The 18013-nt window shown below is 34.5% G+C and overlaps 1 protein-coding gene across 1 annotated transcript; it reads right to left on the bottom strand.

Annotated features, from left to right (window-relative positions):
- Positions 1 to 1476: 1476 nt before the first annotated feature.
- LOC112686284 (doublesex- and mab-3-related transcription factor A2-like) lies at positions 1477 to 15675 on the bottom strand. Its single transcript, XM_025558494.1, has 5 exons — positions 15472 to 15675; positions 10962 to 11157; positions 6869 to 7044; positions 5006 to 5302; positions 1477 to 2623 (listed from the first exon to the last, which is right to left on the bottom strand). The coding sequence occupies exons 1-5, from the start codon at positions 15637 to 15639 to the stop codon at positions 2267 to 2269; spliced, it is 1194 nt and encodes a 397-aa protein (XP_025414279.1). The 5' UTR covers positions 15640 to 15675; the 3' UTR covers positions 1477 to 2266.
- Between the last annotated feature and the right edge of the window lie 2338 nt (positions 15676 to 18013).

The following is an 18013-nucleotide window of genomic DNA, read 5'->3' as shown; positions in this document are numbered from 1 at the left end:
TTTGCCCTCCTGAAAACTTTGATAATGTAGTTTAGATCTTTTTGTCATATTACCATCTAAATATCATATGATTTCTTAAAATATTTTATTATCATTTTTAAATAGCTATTTGCGAATTGTTATAATTTTATAATGGTAATAAGTATATATAATAAATATGGAATTATTATATGAATATATTACATGGAATTAATATGCTGATAAAAAAATCATCCATTGGCCACCCCTCTGTAATAGGTCTCTTACCGTTTTCGTTTTAATCGGCACAATTGACTGGTAGGGAGTAGAATGGAAGATACAACTGTACAAGTGGATTATAAGGAGAGTTTTTCTCAACATTCAACAAGTAAGTCTTCATTAATACGTAAAGCTTATCATCAAAGTTTGTATATTTTCCTTTGTGTATCAATAAATATTCATGCGATCGACTTTAAATGTTACTTGTTTTAAGATCATTTTTGATACATGCTAGTTCACTAGTTTTTTAAATTAAAGACGTAATTTATAGACGCACAGTTATATAAATTGAATGTGTATTATTTGCTACTTACAAACGAGGTATGGCCACTCTTTTCGCAATAGACCGTCTAAAGATTGCTTTTCCAGAGCCATTATATAAAATTATACGTGTGTTAACGATAATTTTTCTTTTGAAAGAACTATCGCACCGTTGTACTTACGAATTTTTTTGTTTTGCGTTTGAATTATATTATCTTATTTCATTAACACCAGCTTGAACAGTTGTCGATGCAATCATATACACTGTGATGGAAATAAATGAAATATACAATCAAAACATACTATATCATTATTTTATTATTATAACGGTATATTTTATCATTCCTGGAATACAACGTCACTGCATTGTTCATATTATAATTTTATATGATATCACTACAGCGATTATTCTGAATAAAATCATTGAAATACATTTTTTCGCATTGAATCAAAGTACAATTTATAAACTAATCCGTATTGATGAATATTTTTATTTTTTTGTTTAAAAAAAAAATTGACTACCGTGATAAATACAATTAGGTAAGTAAAAAAAAAACTGTTCGTATTTTGCTCATATTGTAACTGCTGTCGCTGATTTTATTTTTCAACCGGCGTCGAATTATCGATGTAAATAATAAAAACAATTTCTGTATCATCCGTCCTGTTCATAAAGTGTTTGTCATCTCAGAGTGTTTTACATTCAAAGAGTTGTGACACACTCAACATGGCGGTGTACAATTACTTTTGTGCGACACATATTATATTTTATATGGACGACGAGAGGGGCAATCGAAAACAAAAACATTGATTTCAACGTAAGTTTCACTCCCGAGGAATCGGATTTCAAACGTATGAACGAGAAAAAAAAACACCAATACATAGTCGACACTACTATTTTATTTAAATTTTTAAAACAATATAAGCAAACATTTGTATTTTTATTAAATGAAAAAAATAAAAATAACGTAGAAAGTATATAGAGTCCTATAATGATAATAATAATGATAATGATAGTAATAATAGTAATAATAATTTATTATATTCAAGTGTTACGTCTAGATTCGGAACACAATAAATATAGTCGCTTAAAATAATTTTAAATTTATAGTGTTAATCTATATTATGAATGTATACATGTAATACAATATTATGGAATTCGCAATACTACATTATTTATCGTATTGTGTGGAAATTGTAATCACTATTATATTTACAGATTAAAACACGTGCTATTTTACAAACGGATATCGGGCGTACAGCGTGGTTACATTATGTACTGTGTCCGTGCACTGACCTACTGTACCGCGGAGCTCATAATAATCAATCGATAGTGAACTGTGCACATGACAAAACATTGTACAAAATCGTATACTGATAATTGTACGCGAAACGTTTCGGTCAGACACGTTATTGTTTGATGTCGGTTCGTCCGGTGAACGCGTACGATCCGAAAGAATGGGTTCTCGTTTACCGCTCCTAAACTACGGGGCAACGCGCACGTGTGTGTTGATTTGGTACGTGAAGTTCTGAAAACGTTTATTCGTGACGGGACGTGGGGCGTTGCGCGGGGGAACGTTATCGTATGGACACGCGATGATGATTCTTATCCGAAAAAAAAAAAAAATCTGTCCGCTGAAACTCGGGTCGGCGGTATACATCTGCGTACGAATATTTACACGGGACCGGACGAGCGTTTCGGCGGTTGGCCGGCGGGATGGAACGGTGAAAACGCTCACGACGGTTCGGTGACTGCTACGGCGGCGCGCTTTCAATCGGAGAACGACGTTTTGTCGGAGCCGGGCGACGGTGATCGCGGCGAGGTAGCGGCCGGGTTCATGTGATGCGACTGGTAAGTCATCGCGTGCGGGTGCACCGTGGTCAGGTGATGGAGTTGCGGTTGCAGGTAATGGTGAATGGGCGCGGTCAGGAAACGCGGTGTCTGCTGCTGCTGATGGTGATGGTGCTGATGCTGTTGCTGCTGCTGCTGCTGCTGGTGATGGAACGACGTCATGGCCGCCGCGGCTGTGCATACCGTGGCCGCGGCCGCGGACATCGGCGAGAACGCCGAGTGCGAGTCCATCAGCGACGGGTGCGTCATGGCGGGCAGTTGATCGGACGAACACATCTGCAACGACATGCGGCGCAAAAACACCGTTCGTACTATTAGATCGTATAACAACCGTAAGCGCAGCCTGACTTCGTGTTCGGGGTACGCGAGAAAGTTACCGCTTACGTATGTGCACGAAAGCCGACTGGTAAATTGAGAATAGCGGTCGCCAAAAAATTAGAATAAAAATTGATATCGCCGCAGGCGTTCAGGGTGTGCAGTTGCCCTGAGTGTACCCTCTGGCTAAGTCTCTATCACGACAACGATATGTTATTATTATCAACAGCCAGAGATCGGACACACGTCGGTATCGCGAACGGCAGGCAACGTGGTGCGAACGCGAGAAGAATGGACGACGGCTTGGACGGTACGCGCGTGTGATGTGGTTCGGAAACATGGAAACCGTAGGAACGAGCAAAAAGGGCCTTTATCGATCGATCGGAAACACTGTTGGGGCGTGCAACAGAAGCGCGCACGAACACGGACACGATATCAAAAATCGAGAATAGGACGATTTGATATTGAGAAGGGAATCAGAGATGGTGGTAAAACTATTTGCAGTCGGAGACAGATATGGAAGACGATGTAAATCAATTGATAGGTCGTATAGTAATATCCAGGGCTAGGATTTGTATGCAATGGCATGTTTTTTTTTTTTTTGTGACTTCTGATTATTGATTTTTTCAGCAATGTACTCGAATTACCTTATAATGAGTTAAATTGTGATAATTTTATTTTGTATGTTTTTGCATGTTTTGGATAAAATGCATATTATTGCATATATTGAATAAAATCAATATTGCATATTTCGTTTATAAGAATGCGAAAAATAAATGTTTTATAGTATATTTCGTAATTAATAATAATAATTTTCTATTAATATTTCGTATTTAATTCTAGACCGGCTGATTAAAGTATAAAACTTGGATTTTTTTGTCAAAAATAAATTTTATTTTATTTTTGAATTATATTATATTAAGACAAACAGCCAACCACTGATGTATTTCAATAAATAAACATTTTTTTGTATCAATATTTTTGTATTTATCTTATAAAAATTTAATATATATTCTTGCACATTTTGGTAAATAAAATTTATATTTTACAATTTTTTATTGCATACAAATCCTAGCCCTGGAAATATCATACAATTCGTTCGTAGCGTTTTCTACATGCAGTAAAATCTTCAAATAAATACGACCGTTACGTGAGCGCATATATATTATTATAATATAACATAAATGTACATGCACGTGAATTGATATGCATATACAAACCTATTTTACAACATGGCTGCCAATTGGAAGGGATCGTCCCTAAACACGTTTTAAACATTATCATTGAGTATTACGCGCAACGACGATGAAAAAAAAACCCCCGTAGGTAGGTATACTTGCAAAATATGGACAGTGTTATATAGGTACGTATATTAGAGGGTTCAAGCGGGAACCACTCGAAAACCCGACCATATCATAAATAATAATAATAGTATTAATATATTATGCTCGAGTAGACCAACGAAAATCGTATCCGAAATCGTATGCATATCGACTTAACCGGCCATTATGCCATACATTTATAATCGACACTATAAAAGTGCACAGAAGATGAACAACGAGGATGAGCGTTTACCGATAAAACCGGTATTTATTGGTTGAGTAAAGCTTAAACTTTTCATCTTGAATTTGTACTAAAACTATTAGGCTTTATTATATTCAAGTTAACTTAAAAACTATACGGGAATCATTCTAAACGAAGTTAATACTGATAGGACAATAAACAATAAAATAAATAGAACATTCATACGCGTAAAGTTTTTCGTACAAATTATTCGCATCTAAAACCAAAAATGTTTGACGTTGTTTCGAAATGCGCACCGACGTCTAGATATCTGTTAGCGGTTAAAAAATAAAATATCTAGTCAACGTTGCGATTCGTGTTTTATACGCGATGAGTAGTAAACGGACTAACGTTTTATTCGTTTGCTAAATTGCGTCAGCCCATAACGAAACGTTTTCTACCGGGGCCGTCGGGGTTGTAGTGAAATGCGGTAACGCGCGAGTATTGGTATTTGAAAAGCGTGAAACCCCGGACGAGGATGATGATGACGATGGTCACCCAGCCGAGATCTAACGCGCTTAAGATCGCATCGTCGACAATAACGATAACCGCGACCAGTGGCGTGATGAAGGGGTTTTTATGACGCCCAGGCGTCAAGGTGAAAAATTGTACGGGTGGGTGGGTGTATGGTTGTATTTAGACGTGAAAAGATTTTGGATGAATGGCAAATGTTCGTGTTTAAACATGTCGCCAGCACGAAACACGGATGTGGCAAAATACGCGATAGTCGATAAAAATATAACGCGACGATAAATATTCTTAGTTGACCGTGGTGCTCACCATGAGTTCGATCGCGTGCAAGACGTCACCGTTGCACCTCTGAAGCACGGTCTCGATGTCCACGCGTCTCTTGTACGGGAAAACGCGCCTGAGCACGTCCACGGCGGACCGGGCTACGGAGTTGACGCCGGCGGAGGCCGCGGCCGCGACGCTGCTCTCCAGGAAGCTGGTGAAGTTCGGATAGTTCGACGGCAAGCGGGAACGGTCGGGCTGCTCGGTCGGCGAGCTCGAGTCTCTCCGTTTGGGCAGCGACAGGTTCTCCGGGGCGGCTTCGTTGCTGCTCTCGTTGCTCTCCACCTAAAAAACGATTCGCACGCGACGTCTGTAACTAGATGGGCAATGGAAGACGACTGCGGAACGGCACCGCTGCGCCGAAAGCAGAGCGAGCAGGACGCCAACGTTGCCGGAGCAGTTGACGAGCGATGGTCTGCGATATGTTTGTAACGCGGTGAAAGTGCGGAAAAATAATCGAAACGGTCGAGTAGAGAAAAGTTAGGTGCCGTCTACACGTTCTCGCGAAAATCCGGTGAGGGACGTAAATATTTCTCCTGAAAGGGCTTTGAACGCTACAGGTCAACCCTTTCCCTCTCTTACACTATCCTTGTCACCGGTGTCCGAGTAGGTGATCGTACGATCGCGGCCACGCGATTCGCTGTTTTGTGGGTCGACGTGTGTACGGTACAACGCGAATTTCGAGACAAACAAGAAACAATAATGACTAGTCTGTCGATGTTTGGATTTTGGATCGAACGTATGCGTGTGAATATTATGTTATACACGGACATCACCAATATTGGTTTTTTTTAAGATTATAGACCGAGAAACCAATGTTCGTCTAGCAATTATATTACCTAATTTTTCTAAACTATACCTTGCTGATAATAATGGTTCAAAAGTAGGAATTTCGATTCGGATGGCACAAGATAGGACATTTTAAACATTTCTCGTAGGTACTATAAGAAATTTGCGAACCATAGGAGTTTTCAATAAACTCGATTTGAACGAATTCTATTTTTGGGGATTTATTTGTAATTCGAAAAATAATAATTTGTTTCAACTCGCAATAACTGATAGTAATTTGATTCTTTTTTCAAACTTGTTTCACCATTTTTGCATTTATTTATTTTCTTTTATTAAAATATATTTTATAGAGTTCTATCGATTTCTTATTTATTTCAAAGTTATTGATTATTAATTTTTCATGTAAACTCCTAAAACCTAAAATGTATAAATTCGAATTAAAGTGAGTTCTGCACGTAGCCGATTTTCCAACTAATACAATATAACATAACTGAGGCGAGACAAACGTCTAGAAATTTATAAAAAATTACAAATTATTACATAAGTCTCTATAGAAAAACGATCGTATTTTTTTTTTAATTTTAAATATCATTGGTTGTAGTCGCTAAAAAAAACTACTTCGATATCACTTTGTATAATACACATCGTAATATGGTGTGTGGGAGAAAGGGGATATTTTAGTGTTTGCGTGCATAGCAAAGTCGTATTATTGTAATCCCGCACCAAATAAACGTTGTTGTTATACGGGTAGCAGCAATGAGAACTGGAAAAAGGCTTTGTACTCCTTAGAAGTCAGTTTCTTACACTCCATACTAATATCAAGAAATAATACTTCTTAAGTGAAGTTCTTTAGTCATATGTAATTTTATAATTAATAATGTGCATAAAAAATATTATCCAAAGTTGAAACGTTCAAGTGAAAAGTTCTAAAACTTTAATATTATTATAACAAGCGGACTGTGAAATCGTGTACGGTTTTTTCCTGAATTCACCGGAGTAACTAACGACCATGTATAGTTAAGATAACAATTATTATAAAGAAATTTGTTTAAATGGACTTACCTCCGATATTATGGGGCTGTTGAACTTGGCGGCGAATTGTGTGGACGTCACTTGGGTCGGGGCGTTTGGCGACACGCTAGACGAACGACTACGTGTGTTTTGATCTTGTGTGCCAATCGTCTGGTCATGTTTTGCAGTAATCGATTCTTCTGAACTGAGACGCGCTCTCTTTTCGTCTGAAATTGGATATATTTAAAATGTTGCGTTTATCACTTTCCATGCGACGGGTAGGTATGCAATAATGGTACATAACAGTTACGCTTGCGTAGAAAAAGAACAATTAGGGCACACGAGAGTGTAATGTTCACTTAAAAATGTGAAAACTGTCTAGTGCAACAAGTTATATGTGTATAATATATAGTATAAGATGGATATGTTGATTTATTTATTTCCAGTATGAAACAATGAGTACTCATTAACAATATTTCGCTTGAGTATAATATTAATCGTAATTTATGTGCGCGTTTTATCGATCATCTATACGCTCTACAGAAACAAGTGAATACAAATAATGTTAATGCAGTTGAATTACAGTCGATAACTGGAAACGAATGTATACAAAACATACACCAATTTATTTATATACATACCTTTATAAAATATATAATAATAATTCACGAATCAATAATCACGAAACCCGTTCGTAAGATTAAAATATATTTATATAAATACGTGTGTACCAATATAATGTAATATGTACACAACATCGTTGACGAATGGCAAAATAATAATAATACAAACGTTTCATTGCTATTGCAGTGGAAAAAATATTTAATAATGTTCGGTGAAGATATTCGAGTGTATAGACTTTAAAATGCGGCAATTATTTTTTTACGGCTGAAAAAATAACACATTAACGAAAGGGTGAGGGATGAGGAGAGAGGGAGAACGATAAAAAGAGAGATATTAAGATTGAGAGAGAGAGCGAGAGAGAAAGAGTGAAGGAGAGCTTAATACGCAGATAGGGGAGGAAATAATGTCTAGTATGGCGATCGCTCTTAATCCCGATAAGCCCTTCACCGCACCGTCGGAAATGGAAAGTGGTGGGCATAAGTGTGTGACAGAGAGTCGAGTAAAAATAATCTCTATTCAAATCACTCGGATTTCGTTATTATTGAAACGTTTAATACCTGCCGCTGTTGTTGTTTCCTGTGCAACCACACACAAGGGATCACAAAATAATATGTGCCTATATATTATCCAGTACAATTTACGCAAAGGATAATTGCCACTTCCCCAACCCCCCGCATAATATTTAAAACACAGACAAAACAGTTCAAATAATAAATATATATAGTAGAACGATGGCTTACAATATGTGTGGTGGCTGCCACAAGCGTCTGCGCGGGGACACTCCACTCGAACTACCGTCAGTTATTTACATGGAAAACTATACTTCCGCTACTACGATAATAATAATTCTATGTTTATACTATAATAACCGTATACCTAAACCACCAATTACTCAACTTCCATCCTATCAAGTTTTTTTTTATTCTTTCATTATACTAAACTTTGTATATGAATATTTATTATACACATGCATTAGACGATTATTATATTTAAAACGATTTTGAAACAATTTTATAAGTAGAGTATTCTCGAGCTAACTAAAATATATCTGTATATTTATATGTACAATATTATAACCTTTGAATGTTCATTAAATTGTATATTAGAATAAAATTATATAAACACAATTTTAATAAAAATAAATAGTATTAATTATTATAAATTTATCAACAGTAAAAAAGTATAACGAAAACCAACTTTGGTACGTAGCTTTTTGTTTTTTATAGGTATACCAGTAATCATATCATAAAACATATCAACATTACACGTTTTGTAATTTATAACTGTTATAATTATTATTATAATTATTTTGTTTTTGAATTTTTTTCAAATTTAACATTCTCCGATATTAATTTCAATAGTATGTCAAATTATGAAAAACTTCATCCTCAGCAAAGTATGCTTATTGATACTTTATACAGTCGGCAATAGAAACAACATTTAATTACTGAATAATCAGAAACTTTTATTTGTAACTCTAATTTATTGTTTAATTTTAATTATACCACGTATCGTTGCCTTCAAGTGCATTCTATAAGTAATAATTTTTATCAATTTTAAAGATATAATAGCGGTAAAGTAATCGTATGCACTCCTATTAAACTGCGATTTTTAACCCTAAATAACTGCTCTTTTAGTATAAAAAAACATAACGCCACCCTTTGTATACTCAACCCCCTGAATAAAGTATACATGTATATATAAACTACTCCCCTGTCTTTTGTTTAAATTTACGTTTTTATTTGTTTATTTTAATATTTTAATATTATTTTATAAATATAAAAACAGAACTCTATCTTGGTGAAGAATACAGTGGGTAAATAATGTGACCAAGTGAAATTCAAATGATATTGTTCTATCGTGTAATATCAGACAAAATTTGAGTCTGTAAAAGCAATTACATAGCTACTACTTTTTGCAAATCCTTTCCACCCTACGAATATGGCTGCTCGAGCGTTTAAACTTATAAGATAACATTGTGTAAAACCACGTCTTTGGAACATCATTCGTACAATGTTATCTGTTTAACAAAAAGTTTAAAGTGAGTTAAGGAGGGTAAAGAGAGGTTAATTGGTAGTTGTGTTTAAGTTGTGTATATGCGTTGTTTTATAATAACCTCTTAGCCACCATTGTGAACGTACGCAGTGGCTCTTAATAAGAAACACCCTTCCTCTGTATATTATTAATATATATATATATCATCTACACCTATATCGTATACGCTTCAAACAATGGAGACGATTAGGGGTGAGGTTTGAAATCATATATACTTAATAATAATGCAAGCAATTGAGGTCAAGAAGAATTCTGCGGCAATAAAAGAGGAATTCGGATAATGTTACTAGTGTCTGGTTATTATGTGTGCGGCGTGTGCATGTTCATATATATATCATTGAAGCACTGTCATAAACAGGGGATGTTTCCGCGTCACCCTCGTTATTTGGTAACGGCTCATATTATACTATTCAGTTGGTTACATAAAATATTACTCAGAAACTTCGTTTAAATTTTACATTAATTACAATAATATTAATTTATTCGATATGTAAATAGCTATTATTATGTATAGTATTGTGGATCGTAATAAAAAGTTACGGTACATATTATATTACAAATCACCGCCCTCTTAATATTTGAATTAAATCACCAACTTAAACAGGTACCAAAAACAACTTCTACCCAGAGGCGAATTTAAGGCACTACAAACTATGCGGCCGCATAGGGCGGCAAAATGTTGCTGAATATTGGTTTTGTTTTTATGTAATAAAATTACATATTTTTTAAAATATATTTTATCAAAACAAATTTTGAATGACGTATGTGGATTTTGTATTCCTTTATTTTTAACAAAGTAATATTAATTTTTCTCAGGAATTCATTGATAATGAGGACGACGACGACGATTGTATTTTGTTATAGCTTATCTAATTATTTATAGAATATAAATATTACAATTTTATAGATATATAATATATACTGATAATGTATACTGGAGTCTAGAAAAATATTCACTTTATAAAAACTGCTAGATATCGCATTACCGGTACAGTTTTACCACGTATATGTACCTTCAATTTAATCACTCATTAGTTGGACAAAGAGTGACGCGTTAGTGCATTACCGTATTATTATTGTTAATTATACTACAATGATTTTTTGACAAGTAAATTCTACAAATTATTCGTTTATAATTTTATTGAATTAGTTGATAGTTGTCCGTCTACCAATAAGTAATTTATTTAAGGATATTTCATTATGTAGAAGTTATTTTTTTTTTTTTTTATATATAAGAATGGCAAATTTAATTTTGCGTAGAGGTGAAAAATTGTTAAATCCACCCCGGCTTCTACCTATAGCACGTATATTGTTTTCAATAACATCACAAAAACAAATTAAATGGAAAACATATTTCCTGTACACTGACAGATATTTGTTGTAATTAATATTACTCAAATATATATACTTGTATGTAATAAATTTTAGAAGATAAAATTTAATCGTCAATTGAATTAGTATTTACCTGGACTTGACCTAGCAGCGGCTGAAGAGGATGACGATGGTGGCGGGTATATTAATCCAAGCTCTCTTGCTTCGTTTTCTTCTTGAGCTTGTTGCCGCCGTAGAGCTACCTGGGCAGCCATAACTCTCTGTCTTTCTGCTATCAAAGTACATTTTGCACACGCACAATCCCTCCAGCGACAATAACGTTTGTGTCCCTAAAAAATGAAATTTCAACATTATTATTATAACCTCCTATTGATGTTATAATAATCAAAACTATTATAGCGAATTCATTAATGATCGGAAAATAGGTTAATAACAATTTGTATTTGAAATGTGTTACAAAGAATTTTTTAAAATAAAATCATATTTAATACATTCAAACATGCGCATAGCGAGAGGGGGGAACGGAATCTGATTTGCTGAAATCCTCAAATGTTATAAAAATAATAGTAGGCATAGTGTTAGATCATCGTGAAGACACTGAAACAGAAATTCAAGAACTCTCAACTGCTGCATACATAACAGCTGAGAATATAGGACCAGAAATTAATCTTTCTAGGATTGTTGGACAACAACAACATTTTTCGAATCCTCCAGCGTTAAATTCAGCTGAATTCTGGAAGAGATCACTGCTAATTCCATACTTAGATTTATTGATATCCTCATTCGAGCGGAAACTTTCAGAAAAAAACCTACCTACTTTTTTCATTTTTATTATTATACCATTCAAATATCTTATATAAGAATATCAAAGAATTTAAACTTAAAATAAATTATTTTGCCAATTATTACCAAATTAAAGACTTGGAAAGTGAAGCAGAATTATGTCACAACATCTGGAAGGAAAAAACTGGCTAAAAGCAAACTAATAGATATGGAAATGACCGAAATAATATACGAATCAGATATTTTCTTTCCTAAAATGAAACAAGCCTTGCAAATTCTTTAGCTTAGCCATATACTGCCAGCACAATTGACAGGTCACAGTACCTTAAGAAGGGCAAAGACTTGGTTGCATTCAACGATGACGGAAAATTGTAAATTGTAAAATTGAAAATTGTAAACTAAATTTTTTTTTTTTAAATTTTTAAAATTTATTTTTATTATAATAATTATATACTATGTAAATTATTTTAGGTCTGTGCATACTAAATTAGCATAGAAAGTTGCTAGATGAAAAAAAGGAAGAGCTGCAACAGAAAATTCTAAGCAGATTTTGCGAATTTTTTTCGTCATCTTGATAATTGTAATTATTATAATTTAAAAATAATATTATAAATAAATACTTTTTAAAAAAATCGAATTTCAATGATTTAAAGTTGGCTACGCCACTGCCTCCGAGATTGAAATCTTAGCTACACCCATGCATTCAACTCTATTGTTACATTTAAAGTTTATGGAATAATAACTCGATAGATACGTATGTATAGAAACATGGAAAGAAAGATACTTATCTATTTTATATATTTTGTTTATTAAATAATAGACACATAATAATATTTACCTAGTAGTATAAAATAATATGTAGTGTAACCAATGGTGAAAGGTAAATACTAATTTTACTATAATAAATTTCAATAACTTTATCAATATATAAATAAATATACTATAATCATATAATAATATAGCATATAAATAACTGTAGTTAAATTAACATACATATTCATAAGCAGGGCTAGGATTCGTATGCAATGGCATGTTTTTTTTTGCAACTTCTGATTATTGATTTTGTCAGCAATGTCCTCGAATTACCTCATGATGAGATAAATGGTGATATTTTTATTTTATATGTTTTTGCATGTTTTGGATAAAATGCATATTATTGCATACATTGAATAAAATCAATATTGCATATTTCGTTTATAAGAATGTGAAAAATAAATGTTTTATAGTATATTTCGTAATTAATATTAATATTTCGTAAATAATTCTAGACCGGCTGATTAAAATATAAAACTTGGATTTTTTTGTCAAAAATAAATTTTATTTTATTTTATATTTGAATTATAATATATTAAGACAAACAGCCAACCATTGATGTATTTTAATAAATAAATATTTTTTTTTTAACTATATTTTTGTGTTTATCTTATAAAAATTTAATGCATATTTTTGCACATTTTGGTAAATAAAATTCATATTTTACAATTTTTTATTGCATACAAATCCTAGCCCTGTTCATAAGGGATAGGGGTACTTGAAAAACAGCAACCATATTGCCACCTCATTTTATTACCCCTTCCCTTTGGTAAATGCTAAAATATATTCATATGTCAACGTATAATAAATGCATTTACATAATAATAGTCGTGTTTTATAGTTATATGCCTAATATTATATTATGTTTAAGGTTATCATTATTTGCTATTAAAATTTATTTAATGGTATGTATTTATAAATTAGAATGGTTAGTTAAATAAGTATGCACCGATGTATAACATTTTATTATAATTAAGTGTTATATATCGGAACTATATTATAATAAGTAAAACAAGAGGATAAATTTAAAAGTATTATTTATATACTTTATCACAATGTTTGAGAACAAATATCTAAAATTATACTTGACCATTATCCATACCTATAGAACTGTTACAGTTAAGTTACTAAGTTATTATTGGGTTTGTATACATTAAAATGATTAAAGTTTTTATACGTTTACATTAAAAAATTATATATAACTATATAAATTAAATTAAATTCTTTGAATATTTAAATAACAATGCATTAATTATAATTTTAAAACGTTAAACATGCAAATGTTTTAATCATGCCTAAAAACAAGTTATTGAGAGCTGAAAAAAATAAACGTATTTTAACCAAACAGAGAAAATAATTGGTGTTAAATGTGAAGTTTTCTATTACAAAATGGTATTCACTATTGCAGGAAGAACGAATTCAAATTTTTTTTCTTTTGATGAAGTTTATTGAAAATATTTACTACTATTAAAATGTATAATTTACATTACAGGGGCTCGCTACAAAATGCTTGTGTACGTCGATGAATTACTTTTCCCCAGAATATTCCCGTAAGTCCTATTATAATATGTGCAGTACATCCATGTTGGTTTCGACTTACGCGAACAAAACGATAATCAAAATGCGAATCAATACAAATCAACGTCATGTTCATGACCTATGCGCATTACGAATCATTCGGAATTATCAAACGCGATATTCATCATATAACCGCAAACCTTTGTGCTCACGAAAATTAAGTTTATTGTACTATGCACCTTTAAATTTTTTTTTTTTATCGGCCGCCACCACCGCCACCTAAAAATGCCGTTAAGCAATGCTTCGGGTAGCGGGAGTCCATGCACCTTAAATTACATTAATTTGCTACTAGAACCACTTTATGACTTATATATCACAGTAATAATAGGGAAACTGTATCGTGGTACATGCAACTCGCAAAGAAGTTCGCTGTATATTTTTCTTAACTTTAGTCGTACATACACTTCTTGAGTCTTACAAACGTCTTGCTATCTCGTCACGCATACTTTTACTGGCATACCAGAAAGCTACTAAATAATTTCAAAAATTGTAAGCATCATAATTGAACTCGGGGGTTCAGGTGAAGGTTTGAATGGTAAAATATCTTAATTACATTCTAATCAGTTACCGTCACGGAAACCATCTTGGATGGTCGGTATAAGATCGCTACAGAGGTGCCTTAGAGATCTCACACGATCTCAGCTTTAAATCGTTTGATAATTAAGTATTCTGCTAGCCACTGCAGGTTCCAACAGTGACAGTTTTCATTCCGCTTGAAAATCAAATTACCTACACTTGCAATGTGTGATGCGAAAATTTCGAAAACCTTTTTTTTTCTATATACGAATAATAGTATTGCCGTTTTACGTTGTTCACTCGGTATTTGCGGTAAACGTCACCAGCGATCGATCCCGACAACGTATACACAACATCATAATACGTCTTCGATGTAATCGAGTGCAATTATAGTGATAGGTCACATGATGATGGTAAGATCCGGGAAGCTAACTTGAACGCGGTAATGGGAGTGGTGAAGGGAAAAAGACTGTTCGAATGGACTGCCGATTGAGGAGAATATAAATATGAATAAACGCGGCACGACAGTTATTATTGTTCCGTAAACGTTTTGTGATTATACGTCGAGCGTGTTTAAATTTAAAGCGAAGTTGGTTTCAACTGCGGGCTGATCGTCTTGTTGAATGGGTAACGTGTGCAATAAAGATCTGTCACGGCTGTGATATCGCCGCTATATTCGTATCATTATTATTGTATGGTCTAACCCCTAAAACGGCCGACGTCGAATAGATTATTATGATTATGATCGCTGAAACGGGTACAACTATTTCAACGCGATAGCAGTGCTTCGAGAACAATGACAGTTAGAATGACGTCGCCGAGACCAACGTGGCAACGGTAAACGGTTAGATATTGGAGTGTCTCGAGAATGGGGAAAACAGTTGTACAACGGTATATTGTACGAAATCGAGTAACGATAAGTAACGTAAGTATGCACGTGCGATAACACTGACCTTGAGGGCTGACACGACTCCGTGGTTCCTGCACCTGGCGCACTTGGGCGTCCGCTGGTACCGCTCGGACGCGCGCTGCAAGAAGAACGCGGGCGACAGGCCTCCGAGTACCGCGGGATGCTGCGACATGAGAGCAGCGGTCATGTCCACACCGCTGGGCAAACTCATCGTAACTGCCGCGGCCGGTGCGCACCCGGGTCGAGATGACGTTGCGAGTCTGTCGGGCGCGCCGCGCCCCGTCGTCGGGCGGACGACCGCGCTCCGCCCATCGCCGTGCAAAGTCCCGCCCGTCCGCGCCGGCACGCGTACACGTACACTATAATATTATATAACAACATGATATAATATTGTTGTACTACACGTATTATACACATACGTCTACAGTATAATATCGGCGTTCGTTTGTATTTTCGCGGAACAATAACTCGCACACACACACTCGCACTTGCGTACACGTCCATACGGACGCGCATTATTCTTACACGTACACACGCACGCACTCGATTATAATTTAAGGTGACCGTGCGCTACGTGTACTGCGTTTACATGTTGCAGGGTTTAGTCGGCGGCGGCGGGGGCCACGTCGAATCGCCGACCGCGTTTACCCGGCCAAACTCCACCCAGTTGTCCGGTGCACTAGACCGGATACGTACCCCGTGCGTTATTTCGCACGTACACCGCGTCGTATACGTATATAAATGTATGCGAACGTGTACGAACGTGGGCACACGACGAGGCGACAACCCGGAGACGACCGCATGGATCGCACAAAAGTATCCATTGACCTATGGGCGTGTTGTATGCACATAAGAGTTCGTGCACGCCGTGGTGTATATAATACCATGCAGACGGACTACTTGTGCCCGTTTAATATTACAATGCGGTCACGAACGCAGTGGTTTTAAGGGTTAACCCCCCCCCCACCCCGAAATATTAGAAAAAAATTACCTGACCAATAAGTGTAAAAGTTATTCTACGGTTTCACACGATGGTTGCTGATAGAATATTTAAATAAATATATATATATTATGTAATGAATAATAAAGCATGATATTTATCAGTGTTTTACGTTTTATATTTTTTTCGAAACACCTTCCCGAAATGTTTTCTTGCGTTCGCCCCGCATTTAATGTTCCGTTCGATTCCGAGGGACTGCTGTGACAAGGCTTCATTGTACGATCTCTTCTCGAAACTCCGCTGCTATCTATGTATTGTATACAACATCGCCACGTGGTTCACCATAATAATATACGTCATATAAAAGTAATTATTTTTCGTATTTCAATTATTATTATTATTTCATATATTATACGATATACTGAAGACATAACTTCTCGTATATATATATATATATATATTATACATTTTTATCTATACCCTATACCGTATATATTATGTGATATATATGTTGGTACTATTATAATATATTATCGCGTATTTTGTATATTGTTTTTCCCTAAAAACCTCCATCGCGCTGTCAATGACAACCGATTTATAGTTGACGCGACACGCGTGGTTTTTTCATTTTTATTATCTTTATTTATATGTACACACACACACACACACATATTTATATAAATTTATATATATATTTAACGTTGGGAAATATCGCAAAGGGTTGTGAACGTGACAAAAAGGGTCATTTTTCGGACACCCCCTTCGCCGCGAGTCCTTGACGTCAACCACACAATCTGAACGCTAGATACCATAACAATAATATATTGTGATCGGACCCGGCAAATGGTCAAAAAATTGTAGTTTTATTATAATTTTTTTTTTCCGTCCGCTTCCTCGTCGCTGACAATAATATGTAAAATTATGCTAAAAGTTTTGGCGGACGAACAAATATGTCATTGACAGGTCACCCGATTTTGTCGAATAGCGTATGGATTTATAACTGTTGACTCGACGGTATTTGGCTTTTTTTTGTCCCATAAAAAAATTTAAATAAATATTATTCGACTGCTTTGCCGAATAGCATATTATAATACACATAACCACGTTAAAGTTTAATGGATGTATTTAATTTGACATGGCACCGGCATGATATAATACACGTTTAATATTACTATGCGCGCCATTCATCAGGTATAGAAGTATTTAAGTATGTTTTACACGCCTGTGTAGAATATGGGAAATTACCGTACCAATGCGGCAAGTCCAGCTAAATATTGTTATGGCTGTATCTTTCGGGACCCACTGCAATTTCTGTCATAAAATAGTATCGGTTAAGGGAAAGAAGAAATAGAAATTCAAAAAAAAAAAACAATGGATAAATGCGCAATTCTAAAACCAAGATAATTTTCAGGTACATACATAATATATATGTTTATTTTAATCTTCATATTTTTTTATTTAATTAAATATTAACTATTACATTTATAATTTAGAAAATAATTTGTAATATTTGTTCGTTTTCGATGATCGAGAACAGCAAATCTCAAGCTTTTCTTAATATTTGATAAAACAGTTGATGAATTAGATTTCAAATTAAAAACCATGTACTTCCGTCTTATTGGAGGTTTTGCTGAATGATATATAA

Source organism: Sipha flava, unplaced genomic scaffold (assembly GCF_003268045.1).
Source record: "Sipha flava isolate LNK unplaced genomic scaffold, YSA_version1 303_pilon_pilon, whole genome shotgun sequence".
Lineage (NCBI taxonomy): Eukaryota > Metazoa > Arthropoda > Insecta > Hemiptera > Aphididae > Sipha > Sipha flava.
This window is presented reverse-complemented; position numbering and strand designations above follow the sequence as displayed.